At 43.6% G+C, this 20,293-nt stretch overlaps 1 protein-coding gene across 14 annotated transcripts in view; it reads right to left on the reverse strand.

The window, feature by feature from the left end:
- auts2a (activator of transcription and developmental regulator AUTS2 a) overlaps positions 1 to 20,293 on the reverse strand; it is a 156,059-nt gene that overhangs the window by 6,578 nt on the left and 129,188 nt on the right. For 9 of the 14 annotated variants that reach the window (XM_085935101.1, XM_085935103.1, XM_085935108.1 and 6 more), the window contains 4 exons: positions 14,673 to 14,721; positions 2,122 to 2,674; positions 1,060 to 1,355; positions 18 to 256 (listed from right to left, as the gene is read on the reverse strand). In XM_085935101.1, the coding sequence (XP_085791227.1) occupies positions 18 to 256; positions 1,060 to 1,355; positions 2,122 to 2,674; positions 14,673 to 14,721 (1,137 nt within the window). The remainder of the gene's footprint in view (positions 1 to 17; positions 257 to 1,059; positions 1,356 to 2,121; positions 2,675 to 14,672; positions 14,722 to 20,293) is intronic. The other 5 variants (XM_085935109.1, XM_085935105.1, XM_085935107.1 and 2 more) reach the window with 2 other exon arrangements.

Genomic DNA, 20,293 nt, shown 5'->3' on the forward strand with positions numbered 1-20,293 from the left:
GTTCTACTTATCCTCACATTTCTGGCAGGGGTACGCACCATGGATGGTGCTGGGGTGGGCATAATGGCGTGGGGGAATGGCGTGAAGGTGTGCTGGTGCGTGTGCTGGTGGGTGTGTTGGTGCTGATGCTGGTGCTGATGCTGGTGCTGGTGGAACTCGGTGCGCAGGTAGGGCGGGGGGCCCAGCGAGGCGCCGCGGTCGGCGCTCTGGGAGGCCAAGAAACGTGTGTTGAGCTCCTGACGCAGAAGGTCTTGCTCTGCAAAAGACAAACAATCAAACCTCTAGTCTATTTTTATGGATTTCAATGAATGCAAAGAGCAGGTTACTATTTTTGTCGCCTTGGCTCTTGAGTTTAATGGCTTGAGTTTACTGTTTAACAAATGAACTCAATCCGGTTTGACTGTTAATTGACATTAATTGACAATAATTGACAAACGTTTTAGCCCAAGGACAGCTACAAAGGTTTACCCTGAGGAAACGAAACTGACTCTTAATACTCATGTAATGATTTAAAAGTTGTCCATAACAGAATAAGTACACCACAACCCTAACTTTAAAAAAAAATAAAAAAAATAATCTGAACTTCTTTCAGAATGGCAAAAGAGGAACGCTGCGGAGGAGGAGGATCAAAAGGAATTATCTAATCAACATAACAAGTTTTTTTTTTAATTGGATTGCACGACCTTACAAAAATGTCTCACTTGAAGACGAAGAAAGCAATTTACATTTTTTTTTTTTTTTTTTTAAAGTAAACTAAATTAGAAACCCAAAGTTAAACCATCTGCCAGCTGGAACTTTGAAATACTAAGATGAGATTTGATCCTCTTTAGGTCCCACAGAGAAAACTGTTGTTGTAATTGCTTTTTTACCCCTGTGGCAAAATTTAAGTATATAAAAAAAAATAAAAAAAATCGCATATTTTCAGCTTCATTGGACGAGGTAGATTTTTTTTTCCGATTTAATGCACGCACAGTTTTTAAATTAAAACACGATTTTTCGATTCAAATCGTTTTTAAATGATATATGTATAATTTCAATTATTTTTTATTTTTTTATTACCCGAGTAGGCACTCCCAGCAGCAGGATGTCCTGGTACTGGCAGGGTGCTAGATGTCAGCGGTGGTGGTGGAGGCAAAGCCGCTGGAGGAGCGAACATATTGGGGTGATGAGGGTGCGGTGAGGACTGCAATGCAGGGGGGAAGCTGTGGGGGGTGCTGTGGTTAACCGCCAGAGGCAAAGGAAAAGTTGACGCGGTGGCGCCTGGCACAGGAGGAGGTGGGTGGTGGGGGATATGTGAGGAAGGAGCAGGAGGCCCTTGGGGCTTGCTCCCAGGGGTGCTACTCCTGCTGCTGCTGCTGCGGGAATAATAAAAAGAGAGAGGCGGTGAATAGGAAGAAGGTCAACCGCCGAGGCGTTCGCTAAATCCGCGTTCATCGTCGCATGTCCTACATTTGCAAATCCATTCGCGACACGATTGCACGCAAATATATTTTCCAACGGCAAGTGTAACCAAATGAGCATCTGTCCCGGTAGTGAACATGTGCACTGGAAATAGGATGCGAGGTACTTTTTTTTTTTTTCTGTAAGTAAACAATGTGTAATGTGTGGGTGTTCCCCAGAGGCAGTCACAAAGCCTCCACATGCACTAAGCCTAAAAGCTCATTTGCCATACTGGCGCTCGGTTGCAGGTGCTGCCTGCCATTATTGCCAGCGGCAACCCAAGAAGCCTTGTTGGTTCTTTGGCAGAGCAGCATGGCTGGCAATGGCTGAGGTGTTGCACAGCCAAGCTCTGACATCCTGAGGTGGGACCAAGTTGCTTCTGAAGGTGCATTTAACTCAAAGTCTTTAACTGAGCGGCCCTCATTAGTTTAGAAATCCTTTATACTGGTATCCTATATTGGTATCCTTGTGACAATAAACGATTGAGTTAACGATTTTTCAATTGTTAGCTGACTTATGCTGTGTTGGCCGGTTGGTGATAGCAATGTCAGTAAAGGAATCCAACGAAGAACTAAATGTGACACAAACTAAACTGAGAACAGCATTTCATGTTCTGTCTTCATGACATACTTGAGAAATTATTTTAAAAGAAACGGTTATGGTGTAGATAATTAGTCATACCTGTGGCCGTTGAGGACGCTGTAAGCAGAAAAGGGCCGGGGGTGGCAGCGTGAGGGGGGCCGGTGAGGCCCTGCCTGGCTAGGGTGCTGCAGTGGAGTATGGTTGCTCTGAGGAGCAGGCGACGGTGGATGCGGATGACTTCCGGGTCTATGTTGAGACCGGGGTCTGGACTGCAGTTCCGGGTGATGCTGGGGCCGGGGAGGGGGGGTCGGCGAGTGCTTTTGTCCCTGGACGAGAGGCACGGCTGCGGGAGATTGAGGCCTGGGCGGAGCCTCTGAAAGTGAAAGACCGGAGGCCGAAGCCTGAGTAGAAGTGATTGACTGGGACTTCCGTGAGGGAGGGGACTTCGGGAGGAACGGTTGGGGCTGCGGTTGGGGCAGGGATTGTGGGGGCAAAGGCCGACTAGGGGTGCTGGGCGAAGGAGGTCGAGAGTCCCTGCAGCTCTCCTGGCTCCTCTCTTGACTGCGCTCTAGGCCTGACACCTTGAGGAGCCCTGGGCCGTGAGGCACCTGGCTGCCATTGGTGGAGAGCGCATTGATGCCAAAATCCGGAACTACGTCAAAAATAGAAAACATAACAACTTTAAAGAATCAACATGATTGATCTTCTAAAATGCATCCTACGTATAAATCACGTCACAATAGCTAATATAAGGTGTTTGTCTGAAGGGACCTCCTCCAACAGAAGGCATCGTCAGACATCAGCAGTCAGATTTGTTGCTCCAGAGGCTCATGGGAGATGACAGGGCATACACAAGCGATAATTAGTTCTCTCAAGGCCTGAGGGAGTGCTATTGGCAAGATTAGTGGGGGATCCTCCCACTTTGCCCAACCTGTTACAAGCCTTTAACTGACAAAGAGGTGCGATGTTCTGAGCTGAAGGTACCGCCTGTCACAATGGGGCCTACTCCCTGACACGATACTCCCTTCATGCTGCCGCCTTCTCCTTTGGGGACAGGATGTGCCAAAACAACGCCTATATAACCTCCTTCAAGGGACATGCAAATAAAGGTATTAGCTGTCTGAAATACATGCCAATTTCACGGAGGTAAATAATCATTCGCAAGTCGAACCGGTTTCCAGGTGTCAAAGATCACGAATGCCAGCACGTTCATTCAAATGGTTTTGTCATCGTCTCTCCCCCGCTTCACGATGGAAGAAGCCATTTGTTCGCTAGCCATCTGTACTCAAAGCAAAACTTCACTTGCTTCTTCACCTGCATTAACAATGGAGTCTCTCTACTTAAAAATGCTGGTCAAAAGAAGAATTGACTGGGAAACAACAAGGGGAAATCCCCAATTTTCAAGTCTCCTGCTTACACCTTCAAAACCCTAGAGGTCTAGCTATGGCTTGTTTTGAAAATGTGCTAACAAACAAATTCAAAGCCAATGTCTATTCTGTCCATAATGAAGACTCCAGGGCCAGGCGGAGGAGGAAAGAACAAGAACAGCATGCGGGGCTTTCTCTCCCACAAGGGTTCATTTGTTGGTCTTCTTTATCCCTGGAAACAAATAAGATCAAGTCCCGCTTGGCTCTGTGGAGTTTCTCAATATTTCAGCAGTATTGCATTTTTAACTAGCGCATAGTTAGTTAGAGCCTTCCACGAAGCCAATGTGCGATTTGGGGAAGACGAAAGCTGAAGTTGACTGAAGAGTTTTTGGGTCATGAGTTGTGATCTTGATGAATTTGTTTAGATTTCAGTTTTATTTGATGTCATATTTTCTTTGCCCCTTTTTCACGTCTTGCCCGATCATTAGGTTTGTGACCATACCTATTCTCGTCAACTATAAACCTAGCTTATCCTATTTCGTTGTCCGCATTTGATATAGTTCAGCCGCTATAAATGATTGACAAATAGGCAAGCGATCATGTTTTAAAGGCGTAACTAGAAGGACAGCAGCTGTCCTTTTGAAAAATACATTAGAAACTTGAGCCAAAAGCACTTTGCTAATGTCTGTCTTTTATGTCAGGGCGGGTGGACATGACAACTGACACTCTGCCCTGCAGACATCTTAACAAATTGATGCCTCTAAAGACCCGTGCGACATCATAAGCCTCAGTCCTCTGCTGACAGGGTCTTCTCATCTATTTCAACCTCAAAATCCTTTTCTACTCTTATCCTAAAAGGAATTTGTTGTGCTATTGATTCACAACCACATTCGACCTGGAGTACATCGCTTTGTACTGAGCTGGCAGTGAATGAGTTAACAGTATCGTAATTTTCTGACTATGAGCCGCACCAGCTAAAATTTGTGATTCAGGGTTAGGGTTATAGTCTTATAATCCGAAATTTACGGTAATATGTTCCAGGTTAAAACGTAACCAACAAAATAATCCTGGAACGTGTAAAGACGGTAGCTTTTGTTAAACAAATCATGTTTCAGCATTTCATCGTCTTCTTTGGATTGCGCAGCATGAAAACTGAAACAATGAGCAAAGGGGCCAAAACTGTTTGGTCAAGTTGAATTTATTACACCTCGCACAGTGCAAAAATGATTCATAGCCATTACTGAAGATTCCATCCTGCGTGTCTCAGTAAATTTGAACTACAATCTATCTCTGTACTCAGCAGGGTTTATGACTTTTGGCAGGAAAAAATGAATACGTTCCAAATCCCCTGTTATGCAGAATGTTTTTTAAAAACGTTTTAGGGCTTTGTCTGGAAACCATTTCGATGGCAAACTATTTCCATATTGCGTTTGACACCATAATACGCTTGAATTGCAAGTCCTGACAGTGATTTAGACAGCAGCATATGGTCTCCGGGGTCCCTTTGGTGAGGGATTGGACTTTGTTTATTAGTTCTTCATAAGGTATGAAGCTGCATTCATGGCAAAACCAAAACTCTTTCCTGCACAGATGAGAACAATAATAAAAATTTCTGTCGGGTACTGATCTCCTTGCATGCACAAGTCATCCAAACCAACAAAAGTACTGAAAGAGGAATTCATTTGAATTTGGCTGTGTACCTTTAAAATAAAGCTTTTGCATGAATACTGAATGTGCTCGAGTCAAAACACGGAAGTCTGCCAGCTGAGTGGAATACCCAAGAGTTCATATTAGTAGATGACAGCTGAGCATGTTGCTGCGATTGGAAGTTGCTTTGAGACCCCTGATGGTATCGTACTCCTCTTTGGTAGGGTTGGGTCTATGTCCCCCAAATCTACACACCAACCAAAGTTGTGCCTTTACATGTCAATTTGGAAATGATTCATTAGGCTGCTCAAAAAGCTACGACTGTTTATATTTGCAACGCTGTGGCTAAACGACACACTCTCACTTGGTGCTATCAGCTCCCGGAGAAGCTAAAATCCTGTGTCAGTAACATTATCTGCAGAAGCTTTCTCGCTGATCTCATAGCCAAAGCCTCTGGGGAATCTCCAGACTATTAGCCCCTTATCCTCCCCTTCCTTATCTCGGAAGCCTTTAACAGCATTAGCTTTTCTGAGAGCGAGCAACACACTTCTCCAACATGTCACTACATTGCACTCTCAGTGCACAACGGCTAGTCCAAATGCCCCAGAATGGGGTCCATGACATTGAGGTGTGGCAATGATGGATGCTCCCCTGCTGGCCGTCCCAGACTTGCTATCATGTCAGCAGCTCTCTAATGCTAGAGCTGGGAGGCGTGTTGGATTACACAGCTTGGACATCCCGCTATGTGGAGGGTCTTTGACTCGAGATGTTTTATTAGTACTAGACTCCCAGGGGTGGCTGAGAGAGGCCAAGGAGGGGGGGCGGGGTTAATCCGAAAAAAATATTTGGGGGACAAGGGTGAAGGAGAGGGAGCAGGCCAAATATTCCACTTGGGTGAGTTTGACATGTGCAGTCTTTCAGTGAGGATATCACAGCATGCTCATATTGGCTCACAGGAATACAAAGTGATCATTGAGCCAAATGGAGGCAGCGGTGATTTCCATATGTATACCAATACTGTAAATTTCAATATCTAACTTCTCTTTATAACAAACTTGATATCCAGGAGATTTCCAATTTATTCATGTGAATATGGAACATATTCTAGACTGGTCCTGACACTTGACAAAAAGCAAGTGCGTATAAATATATATAGAGTGACATTAATTGGTTCAAAGATAGACTGGGCTACATAAAATAGTAAATGTTCTGAGCTCCTCTTACAGTTTATGTCCAAGCCTGCATGGAAGTGGCTGCCTTACCATAGACGACATGTTTGCAAATGTGCCATGTCCTCTCTAAGTCGTAATGAAGTCATTTACTGTAGCAGCAATTCCACCCACAGTAACTCTGAATACATCTGATCTTTCATGATGGCTTCAAACTGCATTGGAATCTGCCAACAGCAATTGGAAAATCTGCTACTTTTGACAGTTGCCTTAATGTTTGCGCCAGCAGTATCTTTATGTGCACATAAGGTTAGAGTGAGTGTCCCATTTCCAAGTCCTCCGGGTGAGTCCCTTTAGAGAAAATACGATACAGATACCCAAAGTGGGACAACTGGCTGTCGTTCAATAGACTAACGGAACCCTTAAGTGCAATAAATTTTGAGATTATTTTGGTGCGTGTCAGACACTGAAGAAAGGTCTCTTGTTCAAATTCTTTCATACCAAACACAGGTTCACAATCTTGACTGCTGGCAAAAACAATTTGCTCCTATTATCGCTTATACTCTTCAAATAAATGCATCTGGATCCAGATACATTTTTAAATCGATGTATCGGCTCATTAAAAAAATACATCAAATGCAAGTCGACTCTATGGGACAAACACAAGTACCAAGTTTGTGAAGGACACACAAAAAAAATGGTGTGCTTTCTCATTACAGTCTAACAGAGCGGCCTTTATATCCCATAGAGTCGTGGAAAGAACATTGCAGGTTCTCGATGACAAGCAAGTTGGCACAGGTGTTGAGAACAACTTGTGGATGCACAAGCGGCCATGGCAATAAACCTAGCTAGCCCCCCCCAGTGAAAAGCGTCTGGGGAACACTTGTCAACCACAACTGAGGCATCTAACGCAGTCATACTTCAGTGTTGAAATAACAGCGGCATGTAACAAGGACCCAACTGTGACCGCTTGCAAATAGCCGACCAATGTTGCCACGATAGTCGGTGTAAATCGATACCCAGAGACTTGGCAGCTGTTTGAATCCCGACATGTCACGTGTACCAGCTTATGAACACTGATGAGAAGTATGTGTGACCGAGATGGTCGTGGGTTAACTTCTGACTTGCAACTTTGCCAGATTCACAGTTAATATCTTTGACGTCTATCACCGAAATGGGACTGAATGAGTTTAAAACAAAAACATGTTTTTAGTGTCATTGATTTATGCTCCGATTCGGTCAGTTTTTCAAGATTTCTGTCAGTCACAAAGGTGATGACATGTTTCACATCTGTTGAACCAACAAACCTCAAACCCGAGCCCATGTGGTATTTACATTCAAACATGCATAACAATACCAGGCAATACTCAGGCTGTGGTTCATGAAGTGCAGGTCTGTCATCTCCCAATGATGTCCTCCCGTGTTCCATGTAGTCAGAAAGCTGAACCACACTGACCACTTGGGGCAGAGGACGGTTAATTCCGCAGCTGTTTCCTTTCAAACGATAGGGAGGTTCAGTTACCAAATTTTTGGCTCTTTTGAATCTCCGATTGCAGTTAAGGGTGTCGAGACACCGTTAATCTCGTGTGTTGAATGTTGAAAATGCCTCCTTTTATTTTTTTACCCCCCCCCCCCCCCCCCACCCCTAGCTCCTTCCTGCCTCTCGTGAGCCATCAGGCAGAGTGAGTGTAACTGGCTTGCAGCAATGCGTTGAGTGACAGCTTGAGCTGACATCGCCGTGATTTCGCCGGGGAGAAAAGCATTTGGAAGGCTGGAAAGAGAGAAATGTATCCCCAGAGAGTCATCAGTCTCAGACTTCTTTCACTGGCTTTCAAACGGAGCCAACTGGTTTTACACATCTACAGCAGCTCGCGAGGATTAGATTTACCGACTGTGACGATTGTAAGGGCAACTCATAGCCGAGCGCTAATAGCATGACAGCAAAGATCGAATATCCAAAGATCTGGCAAAGTATCCATTTACATGTAGCCTTTTCACTTCTTAAATCTTCAAGCAGGGGCAGTGTGTTTTTGTGCATGTGTTTGTGAGCATGTCAAGTGCTGTCCCATTACCCCTTAGCTCAAGTTTCACAGTCGTTGGATTAGCAAGACACACTGAGAAGAAACTTTAAAGACCTTCCCAAGTCCTCCCTCCGAGATCACTTTTCGAGGCCGCCACATCAACGTGCTTTCCAAAATAACACCTCAAATTAGCCGCTGGCGGGCCAGAGCGTGACGAGTCGTGGCTTTGGGGCCGCCGCATTAGTTTTTCAAGCCGGTTGGGATCGGAGCTGTTTATTTGAACTGCCCCTACCATCTAAACAGTCAGCTGCCCTCCTTGCTTTCTTGTCAAGCCTCGGAGATTAAGTGAGGATTGTGGAATTGCGGGGAGAACACAACTCGATATCCCCCTTTGGGTAACGGCTGGTCGAGGTTTAGGTTACTGGAACAATGCAGCCTCTGTGCAATGCCTCCTATCCATAGAGAACACGGGGCTCAGACAAGCTGGCTAGAGTAAGGCACGGATGGCTAGAGGATTCGTACATCACAAAAAAGCCACACGGCGTACTGACTGAGCAGAGTTTAGGGAAAAGGCTTCCAAACCGGATTAAATGCTCCAGCACAACCCCCCAGTTTCAATATGCTGACGGCTCCACAAAACATACAGCGTGTAAAGACACGACTGACTGTTTGCTTTTGGCTTGAAAGTCCTGCAAATGCAATCCCTTCTGTTTTTTGTTTTTTTGTTTTTCTACAAGTGTTTACAACCAAGCCCGACAGTTGACGACGAAACCCTGAAATGAAATAGCTCCCACCAGGAGCAGCATAATCTCTAGCAGATGGTGACAGCCCGACGGACATTGATGAGTTTGGGCAGGCATAGAAGAAATGTGGCTTCACGCCAGAAAAGATGAAGTCAACGAAGGGAAGAGGGAAAGAAAAAAAACAACAACAACACTGTTGACTTAAAAGATGAAAATCTTTCAACATTTACTTTTATTATCACTCAACAATTTAAGCCTCACTCTCGCTTGAGATCACATCAAAAACAGGAGGCAATGTTGCCCTATGGCCCTGGCAGCCGCTATCACAACTTCTAGCACTCCGGGTCTGCATGTAATAGTAGCCTGTGGAAATATAATAAAATGTGGGTTGAGGCAAATGAAAGCCAGACTCCGTGTGTGTGTGTGTGTGTGTGTGTGTGTGTGTGTGTGTGTGTGTGTACAGAGCAGAAACACATGCAAAGGATCTGTGAAGTCCTGCTAACAAACCATCATGCCGCTCGGTGGTTCTCTCTAATCCGCCCTGCGGCTCATCAGAGCTTTATTTCTGTCCTGCATATTTATGAGAACCACAGAGTGCACGAGGAGAGGAGAGGAGTGTGGGAGGGGCGGGCGAGAAAAGATAACCCCTTCTCTTGTGGGAGCAATTAAATCCTTGCTTTCATCAATCCCGATCAGAGCCCTTGTGCTCTTTTTCTCTTTCAGCTTCTTTGTCTCTCTAAAAGGGGATGTTTACACTTTTGCTTCCACAGCGCTGACCCTCTTCTGGGAAGCTGACAGGAAAACCAAAAAATATCTTCTTTTATAGATTTAGAAACTCTAAGATACCACTAGAGTGTCCTTTTCATGGACTATAGGGGATTAAAAAAAAAAATATATATTTTTTTTTAAAGCAAAAAATATCAACTGTGGCTGTTCTGTTCAACACTCAATAGTTCTGACAACTGGAAATTTGCATAATATGTCAACCTTATTATTGACAAGCAGTACTCGAGAGAAGCAAAGTTCCCCGAGTCAGCGACTCAACAACATTGAGAATGTGATCTTCCTCATTTTTTCCAACAGCACTCACTTTAAAACAAAAAAAAACGGGGAGACAGTAAGTGGTAAATGGCTGGAGGCTGAAGACCTTGACAAGGGGATAAAGCCAACCACGGAGACACATGACAGATTAGGACTGATCATTGGAGACCACAAGTCCTACTGTTATGCATGCACACACACTAATGTGCATACGCGTGCGAGTCACCATGAGGCCTCATTAAGGAGGTCTGCTCTCTTTCCCGCTTTGGCAATGTCACCTCTGCCGCAGGGACTTAAGACTGACACAGGCATAATTGGCCTGAACACACCAACAACGAGCTTTGGGAATGCCTGCTTCTTGATAAGTGGTGTGTGTGTGTGTGTGTAGTGTTTCTGACCCTGTTAATGCGGCACAGTTGGCAGGAGAGTGGCTGATGTCGCATTGGATCAATGGTCACTGGTGATGCTGATGGGGACGATTTCTCTTGGGATGAGGGGAGACGTACTTTCCATTCCGACAATTCCGTAGCCTTTGTTCCATCTCACACTGTGCATCTCCACTGCATGTCCATCACCCCTACCGTGACTATAAAGTGCCTCTAAATGTCACAATTCCATATATGGACATTTTGAATGTGCCTGCCACTGCATTAGGAACACCTACAGACTCTTTAAAAATAATAATAATAATAAATTCTGCATCATTCTGAGAGATGCGTCTCACATTTTGACGATAATATTAGAAATGTCTGTGTCTGCAAACTACAACCATAACAATAAATTATTACTTCAGTGTCAATAAAAACTAAACATTAAGATCATGCTCCTGTACCTAATGAAGTGACCATTGTATGCAACACAATGTAACTCTCAGCACAATGGTCAATGTTATCTTATTTTCCCCCAAATTCAACACTAAAAATGAAGATTCTCAAATGGACACACAGTAGCTAAATATATATAAAAATAAAAACGTGCAGTTCCTATCTTGAAAAACAAATATGTCCACCATACACTTGCTGCCCATTCAAGTCCAACTAGCAAGCAAACAAGAACAGAGACATGGTGGTGGCGTTTGACTTTGATCTCTGGAGTTTAAATATTTGTGACCTTTAATTTTGGCCTGATGGAATCCAGACTCTTTGGGTTTACCGTAGCATGTCGGAAACAGAGAGTGTTTACACAGACCCCCCCCCCCCCCCCCCCCGGAGCTCTCCTGGTGCTGAAATAAATGCATTAAGATGGATGGATGGATTTAGCTAGGCTCTAACCTCTGGGCTTGACGAACACCCTCTCAATGACCTCTTTGTACTGCTGCCAAAGGCAACATGCCAAGACCAACAGAGTCCCCGGTCTACATCTCGTCTAAACAGAATCTTCTGTCAACAAGTTTCAGTCAAGTAGGCAACAAGTAGACCTCCAGTGTCAAATTTAGTCCATAACCGAACAGAGTGGCCATCTTGGATATTTGTTGCTTTGTCCACAAAATGCCTCAATTGTCAACATCAACGTGAATAGTTTTGCTTTCTTTGGTTATCTCCAATGAGATCTTTCACCAGGGTTCTAATTTCCTGTTTGACCCAGAAACAATCATCTTTCATTTTTTTTATCCATCGTTTTTCATTGAGCATCATTTCAAAAGTGCTAAAAGTGCTTTGGAACACAATAGAATTTCCGATCCAGTCGCAAACGCAGGAATGCTTTGTTGCGACTGTTATGGATGGAAGACGTAGGGGGTGGGCGGTGACCTCCTGGTGACCTCCCTGCCTCAGGCAGAGGGGAAAAGATATTGTCCTTGACTGCAGCCATCCCTCAGAAGGCCCAAAAGGCAAATGGTAGCCGGGTCATCTTTCCACTGCGCATCAGGTCAAGTTCCACAAGCTGCGCTGATTTCTCCACTCCCAAACCGCACAGACGTCGGAGGTCAGCGTGGGGTCAGTGAATGGGGGAGGGTACGAGGCAGTAAAGCGACACTGGGGCTGTGAAAGGCCAACTTCTCTTTCCATTCAAGTGAACGGCATCTAGGTGATTTGCAATGTGATTGCTGCTCTCTATATCACTTGAGATTACAGCAGGTGGCTGCCCGGCCGGGCATGAAGTACGCACAACTCCATCAACCACCTCCCTCTCATGAAACAGAGAGAATGACGCGGCGAGAGAGACACAAGCCTCCCACACACACAACTAATACACTCACAGGCCATTTTGCAGCCTGCAGAGCTCTCCATAACAATCCAGGGAGCTCTTCAGCTCTGATATCCATCATATAAGCTTACCCCTGGTTTCCTTTTTTTTTTTTTTTTTTTAAACAATGCCATCAGCGCCGCAAATTACACCTTCCATATCGCACATTACTCTCGCCCCTAGTGACAGAAGCACTCAAGCCCGACACACTTCACTGATGGCACTCTTCACGCTGGTAGCGACGCTCGCTTCATTTTCACATTAACTCCAGTAAAGCGCTGTGAAATCAGTGTTGTGTTGTCGGTGGAGATGTGAGGAGGGGGGTGTCACAATATTGTGTGTACGCCGCATTGAACTCATATTGTAGACGCAGCTGCAAGAAAAACCTCAAGGGATTAGCTATGGCAGAAAAAAAAAAAGCTATCTTTGTAAACTCAAACTGAAATTGCACGATGAGGAAATAATGATGTGGTTTGTGCAGCAAATAATGATTCTTGTAGCGACGCTGTAAATAGTTGTTGTAAAGGCTGAGAAATTACAACAACCCTAGATGAGAATTAATATTAATTTATGGAAAGTTATGCAGAAATTAAATGCCAATTGTAAAATTGCAGGTTAATATGCAGGATAACAGAATTTTAATGTTGTTGGGGAAAATTGTGGCATCTTCTACCTTAACCTACCTTTAATATTTTAGAAACAGTTCTTAGTATAAGACAGACAGTTCTTAAAAAAAAAGCCTGATGGATCAGGTGGGAAAGCACTTAAATTGTTTCATGGATCTGTCAGCGGGTTTTTGTGGTCACAGGCTGTGCTCTTATGTCATCTCCGCTATCTGTACAACACAGCGTGTCAATCTCTGGATAGTGGTCCCGGGAGGATGCCAACATCCTTGAAAACAATTTTTTTTTCTTCCATTCCTTTCCCTGACCGAAGATAAATGCCTCACGGAGCTAAAGTATCAGGTGAGCATGCAAGAAGACACCTGCAGAGACATTGACAGCCGAGCTAATTAGAGCTTACGTTTAATGACTCTTAGTTAATGAAATCCGTTTCTGGGTAAAATGAAGCGAGAGTGATTAGGATGGAGGGAGCGAGAAAGTGAGGTGTCGCAAAGGTTGTTTTTTTTTTGTCTTTTGTCTGCATGGGAAAAAAAAAAACATCCTTATCATCTGACGCTTTGATGAGGGATAAAGTCTAAAACACTTGAGGATGGCGTTTGCGGGGATTATTTTCATTATTATATTAAAATGACACATTGAAGCACAGGCGAGATCTTAATTGCTGTTTATGGACATTTTGATTTTTACAATCTTATATTAAACATCATCAGCAGTCTCAAATGAATGACTTGCACCTGCATTCACCCAAACACCATTTGTTGTCTCACTAATGAACCCCAAACTAGTAATTTTCCATCAGAATTAGTTATTTATTTAACAAAAAAAAAAACCTTTTAATTCCAACACCATAAAAATACCAACGGTTCGCTCTCTCTTCTCTTTGCACCTGGATTCTTTTACTCGCCTCTTGCAAGAGGCGTTAACATATGGCGAGGGAGGGTTGGTATTGATGAAAAGGGCACGTTTAAATGGAAATAAGGGCCAAGAGTGGGCAAACAGAAAATACGCAGACTTTTTCCTACTGTTTCCCCTGGTCAGGTCCTTTCATGGAAAGGGAAAGAGGGTGGCCCTCTGTTGATTTAAGCTGCACAAAGGAAGCCTTAATCCTTTCAAGGGAACCAAATCAGTCTATAGAGAAGCAGGTTCAAAAGGAAGCCTCCCTGTCAAGGCCATTGAGATCCCCCAACCACACCCCCCACCCCTTTACCCTCCCCAATGAATACCACAAATCAAGCCCTGGAGGGAATCATAGGCCAGAATGTGGGAAATGTGTTTGTGCTTAGGAGAATAAGGTAATAGGGACTGCTACGAGGACGCATAAGTAGCGACCGGCTCGGTTTCTTCCACGGCCCTAAAGGGATCACGACCCTCGTATTGAAGCGTCCCCCTCAAGCCCTGCCCCCCTCCCCTATCTCACCACGACCACATTAAACAGGAATGTCCATTCAGGAGGAGAGGCCTCCATTAGCCCTGAGCCAGAGAAAATGAGTCTGCTTTTAACAGCAAATTAGTGACTTGATAATGAGGTCACATGTGGTGTTAGCACACCCAGGCCATAAATAGAAGTCTTTCCCGCCCTTGTTTTATTCCCTGAGAACATCTTTCTTGACTAACCCAGCACACTTGCCATAATCTTGCAAGTCGCATTGCAACAAATGACATACTGCATATACAAAAAGCTACAAGAGGCAGAACATTCGTGTGCAATTAGTTTACGTACTATTGCATTATGATTACAACCATGCAGTTGTTGCTATGCTGGCACAATGCAATGCCCCCCCTCCAAAAAATAAAAATAATAATAATACACCCACACACTTTAGCACAATATTAAAATCAAATAAAAGGTACCTACCTTTAAGTGCTGCTGTGCTGAAAAATTTCTCTGAGCTGGCATCAGAAACCTAAGGAAAAACAATAGAAAGCATATTTAAATATTTTAATATATATTTTTAAAAGGCACACAGAGTACATGTTCCATGACATGTAAAGTAATTTCTTCATTGGGAGTACAGACATCACCATTGCTGTAATTAATACATTTGAATTAGAAAAGGCTAAATATTTCTGGATACTGCATTAAGGCAAAAAGTGTCCCAACTTTGCCGTGCCAAAATTATCATACAGGTACAAAAAAACGTCAATAAAATACAGTATTCGACGATGGTTTAAACCAGCACTTTGTTTTTAACCACTTGGGGGCACTGTTGCTCCGCGACTCGACTGCCAAATGCCGCCGAGGCGCAGCACCGACAGCATCTTTTCAGTCCAAATACAATATGCGGGTTTGGGATTTGAAGATAGATAATATATGAAAGCATATTGTAAACACCGTGCCGAAGATTTATATACGTATCAACTGCAGTTTTCTTGAGTAAAACATTATTTTAGTTTGGATTTGGTCAAGGACGCTGAAGAACCAGGACAACACCCAATTAAAAGCTGCACATATAAAGAACATCCAATATAGACATATGCATCCAATTCGTCAAAAATATAAACTCACTTATTAGTAAACATATAAAAACATGCTCGTTATGTTGACAGGAGCATTTCGAGTAATTGTTTTCAGGAATGCGCAGGTTAGTATGCGCGTCTTCATTGAGTTCTACAGAAGAAAATGTGTAGACATTAAATGAATACCATATGTTATTTTGCCATGAAATAGTCATTCGCAAACAATATAAAACCTGTCAAAATGTATTCATAATTACTAAGACAATAGTGCACAAATGAAGCATGGAATAATTAGCGACCACCGTACCTTGAATATGACAATGAAAACAAGTACTTTTGCTAAATGTACCCCTCCGTTTCACATTCTGCGTTTTTTAAAAAACTGTATAATCCACACAACCGGCGACGAAGTCTATTCCGATTGCATCGAGGACAGCCATGAAGCAGAAGCAGACGAAGGAGGAGAACGATTCCCCAAAAAGCCGCTCAGCGACTGCGCCTTTTGGACAAAGGGAACCATGTGTCGTGGTGCCTTGAGCTTCTTTCTACAGCGCACGACGAGAGGGAGAAACAAGATCCCTTTAATTGATCAATGTGTTGTTTTTTTTCCCTTCACTTATATTCTCCAGAATATCCAAAAGAGGTAAAGAACGGGGGATCCAGAGGGTTTGTGCGACAGAAGCAATCCAACGAGGCGCGCAAGAAAAAAGAGGCGCTCAAAGAGTGAGCTCGGATTCACAAGCTTATTTTCTCGCTGTGTTCAGCTTTTCAGAAGGTGTCCGTCATGGATTTGGTGGTCAATGCACACATCTCTCCGAATCCGATCCAACGCAAGCACACAAACTCTCATTCATCCAGCGACTGGCTGCCTGAGAGCTGCTCCTGCTGCTCCTGTTCCTGCTGCTGCTGTTGTTGCTGTTGGCTTTGCTTTCACGGACGCTCGGGTCCACCCACTTCCTGATCTAGAGGAGCTTGCTTCATTGCATCACGTCTTTTACCTTTTGCGTAAAATGGCGCGTACAAATGAGATAAAACCAGACACTAGTGCACGGCTTGACTGCAAGAAAGAGAGGCTGAGCAAGTGGAAGAGAGACAAAAACTAAGAAGGGAAGGAAGAAAGATGCTTTTCTTCCAACTGCGTGAGATGATGTCAGACACTAATGAATTCCCCAGAAGGGTGCTGCTGCTTCCACGAGAGGGGGAAGAAAAACAAAATGCTCCTTCATAAGCAGCGTGCACCTCTATTCAGCCCCACAGGCCATGTCTAGCTTCTACTTGGATCAAGTCCCACTACACAAACCATGAGGGAGGTCAACTGTTAATATAAAAAGCACTTAAGGTCATTCAGTCTTCAATGTGAGCTTTGAGCGGCTACTCTGTGCCCACCCTGACAAGGCTTACACTATAACCTCACAAGCTGCTACTTAACTCAACTACAGAGTCTATAATTATGTGATAACTTTATAGAACCCTAAAGGGATTTAAAAGGAAGGGAAAAAAAATCTCAGTTTATTTGCTCAGGGTCAACTTTGGAACAGAGCTATGCCAGAGGTGGCAGAGCTTAGCAGTTGGCCATAAGGGGCCCACTTTAGCTATGTTTCCAAAAAAGCAGTGGAGTTTGATTTAGTTTGGTATGCAGGTTTAAGACTCCCCTTCCTAAATCTCCATTGGTCATGGCAAGCTGTTTAAAGTAACCATGCAGGTGTTTTGACACACTTGCAAAAAAAAAAACCCAGTGATCACATGATCATCTGTTTAAATATTCTTAACGTAATCTTGACGTGAACAGTAAGGACACTTTTTCTTGTTTAAATCCCAAACAAAAGCTGGACATTCCAACGTAAGCCTATTAATGGTGCAAAACCTTGCACCAAAAGCATGTCAAATGAGTATTAACCCACAGGCAGGGAGGTCAATGAATGGACAATAGAGTCACACTGCAGTCTTTCCCTGCTAACTCAGCTCGGGCAACAACATAAAACCCAATTTAGCTCATAAGTGAAATGCTATTCCATCCCCTTGCTAACACAAAACGCTGGCTGGAATTGGCCTTATGAACATGAAGTCATGGGAAATGGGCTTAACACGGCCCAGCCAACCAAATCCTGAAACAGAGGCAACACATTTCTCGAAAATTGCAGTCAGCTGCTCGGGCTTTAGTGTATGGATATGCGCTCTCATGATGACAGAACAAAGAACGTTAAGTACCATCCAGAGGCAGTAAAGTTTGCCCTCAGCTTGCTAGTTAAAAGCGATTTGGTTTAAGATTTGGAGGAGAGATGCTGTTCATAAAGGAACTCGGAGAACCTCTCGCCTTGCGTGACCGTGTGTTGATGAAATGATTACATCAAAAGATGATTGCGTACTATACATCTCGTTTCGGAGATGTAGGTCAAGGTAGCTCATGCACAAATAATCCAAATTTACTTTCTGTGCTTAGAATGGAAAAAGATGGTGACCAAGAATCAGGATTTGGCAAATTTGTATTTACATAACTTCAACAGCCAGAAAAAAAAGTCCGGCCAGTAACAGCAGCGGCTATGAATGAGCTGCTGTTCTTTATTTGAAACGCTTATAAGATTTGAGTGCAACCACCAGTCTGTGATTACAACCACACCACTGCCAAACAATCAGCGTTCAAATTCCCGACTGCGCATTGTTTTTAATTCCGATGAAATCCTGAAAAAGATCAGCACATTATCGAGTTCATTCCATTGGAAAAATCTTTTGCACATCAAACGTAATGTTTTGATAGATTCAATTGATCTCAATCATTATTGTGAGGTCACATGCCTTCTGCATCAGCTCCTGACATCTTATCACATTTTATTCCATCTTTTGTCTGTGGAAGCTTGTTGACCTTCTCTCTCGCAAACAACCGAGGTTCAGTTTTACAAGAACACTGTCTTAGATTACAATCACAGGGGAAAGATTTATGCCATTACATTAAATACACCCTGGTTGGAAATAAATGTCACATGGGTGCACATGTTAAAAGCTCTTATTGCATTTGTCTGGGCATGCGACATTGCCACTGCTACACAGCCACCAATCGTTCCACATTGTTTCGAAACCTAATAATGTGTTTGAATAATCTCTGAAAAATCGATTAAGCGCATAAAGCAGCAAATGCTTTCAGCTAACGACTAATCTGTGCAGAACTCACACAAGTATTTTTGTTGAATCAAAACTAAATCATGGGTAAACATTAGCGTGACTATCTAAAAATGAATGATATATATGTATTCACATGCAAAGCCACAAATTATTCGAGTCCATCCTCGCCATAATTTCCTATTCATGATGACTGTGTTGCTATTTTTTTCCCCAAAATTCTTTTTTATAGTCATTTTATAGAAGCATATCTCGCCAAGCCTTGCGCAAGGTTGTCAACGACAACTAGCTCTAATCTCTACCCCCTCCCGACAAGCGGCACTGACAGGCCCTTTCTTCCCGATTCCTCAGACACACAGCCAGACATAAATTAATCTGTCACTCACTGCTATTATTAATGTGAGGAGGACACACAGCTGTGCAAGCAAACACACACGCGTACACAAAGAGACAAGTACATCCAGCCTTCAGAAACAAACTGGGACACCAAGGCATGCCAATAGTTGGGGGTGGGGGGGATATGCAGGAAAAGCTGACGTCTTGTTTATCCAAGTTTCGCAAGCAAATATTCTGACACGGAAATGTAAAAACTCTTTTTTAATTCTGTTATGAACTATCAAACTAACTTTTTTTATGATTAATCATAAATTGTCTAAGCTCAATCACCTCAATTTCTTGAAGAAGCATTTATCAGCCAGAACATTATGTAACCATTTTGCTCACGGTTGAAAGTGATTCCTCTAAATGCTCAACCTTTGTGTGTATCGAGAAGAAAAAAAAAGATCCGAGACTCACATTACGTGTCAGCCAGGGAAGTAGGGGGGGGGGGGGGGGGGGGGGAAACTATTTCTTCCACTTGTTAAAAGCCTTTAGAGACAGTGTTATCTGCTTATCTGTTCGTGGTCTCTGAAAGCAAGCCAGTGCTGGGGGGGGTTCAAGATAAATAGCCTGATCAATGGCCGACATTATCTGAATCTGGGAGGCAATAATCAGATCCAGTTGACATTGTGGCTGCAGAAAGAGCTGGCCTGTCAGCGGAAACACTGACCATCAGTGTAATGTCGCTGCCATGGGACTCGCTTTGGAAAAACAACACGGACAAGAAAATTGGTTTAACCTTCCCCTTCGCCAAGGCTTTTGCCTCCATCCCATGCACGCCGTCTTGTCGCAACAAAAATGGGAGACCCTTTTGCCTAAATTACAGGGATTGCTGCGGAATGTAGGCAATGGCCCGGGATGTCGTCGATAATTTCAGACCAGTCAGTCATTGACTCGGCTTTCAACTCGCCTCAAAACACACAGCAGCATCTTGCATAGTAGGCAGGATTTTCACTTCATGCTATTATAATGACAGACGAAGGGAAAATCGAAAGCAATATTATTTCAAAGGGCACATCTCCATCTTTATAACTATAAGGCAGCATGTACATATGTTTTAGCGATACATTTCGGTTTAGATTACCATGGTACGGCACAGAGCTGTAATTCTGGCCAGTAGTTAAAATTCAGGCTGCGTAGGCGGGATTGTGACACAACATAACATTATGCGAACAGAACAACAGTGTGCATTCAGAAAACAAATTATGAAATAACTTAAACAATGACATTATCTGTAACCCCCCCCCAAAAATCCCAACATCTTTGATTCCTTCCTTCCCTATAACCCCACTTTGCCCCTCGCATTGTAATCTTACTCAGAAAGAAACATTGCACAGTTGATGAAAACCCCCCCAAAGCACTTTAATTTTTCTTTCTCTAATCTGGGCGGCATTCCATCTGCGGGGTCCTTGCACAAATCTAACCATCGTTCAAAAACCGTTGTGCTGAGAACCCCCCCCCCCACTACCTTCACCCCATGGGGCTTCCTTTTAATACCAACTAAGAGCAACTGTGCTGGCAGGGATA

Source organism: Syngnathus leptorhynchus, chromosome 17 (genome assembly GCF_054491065.1).
Source record: "Syngnathus leptorhynchus isolate UIUO chromosome 17, UIUO_Slep, whole genome shotgun sequence".
NCBI classification, from domain to species: Eukaryota; Metazoa; Chordata; class Actinopteri; order Syngnathiformes; family Syngnathidae; genus Syngnathus; species Syngnathus leptorhynchus.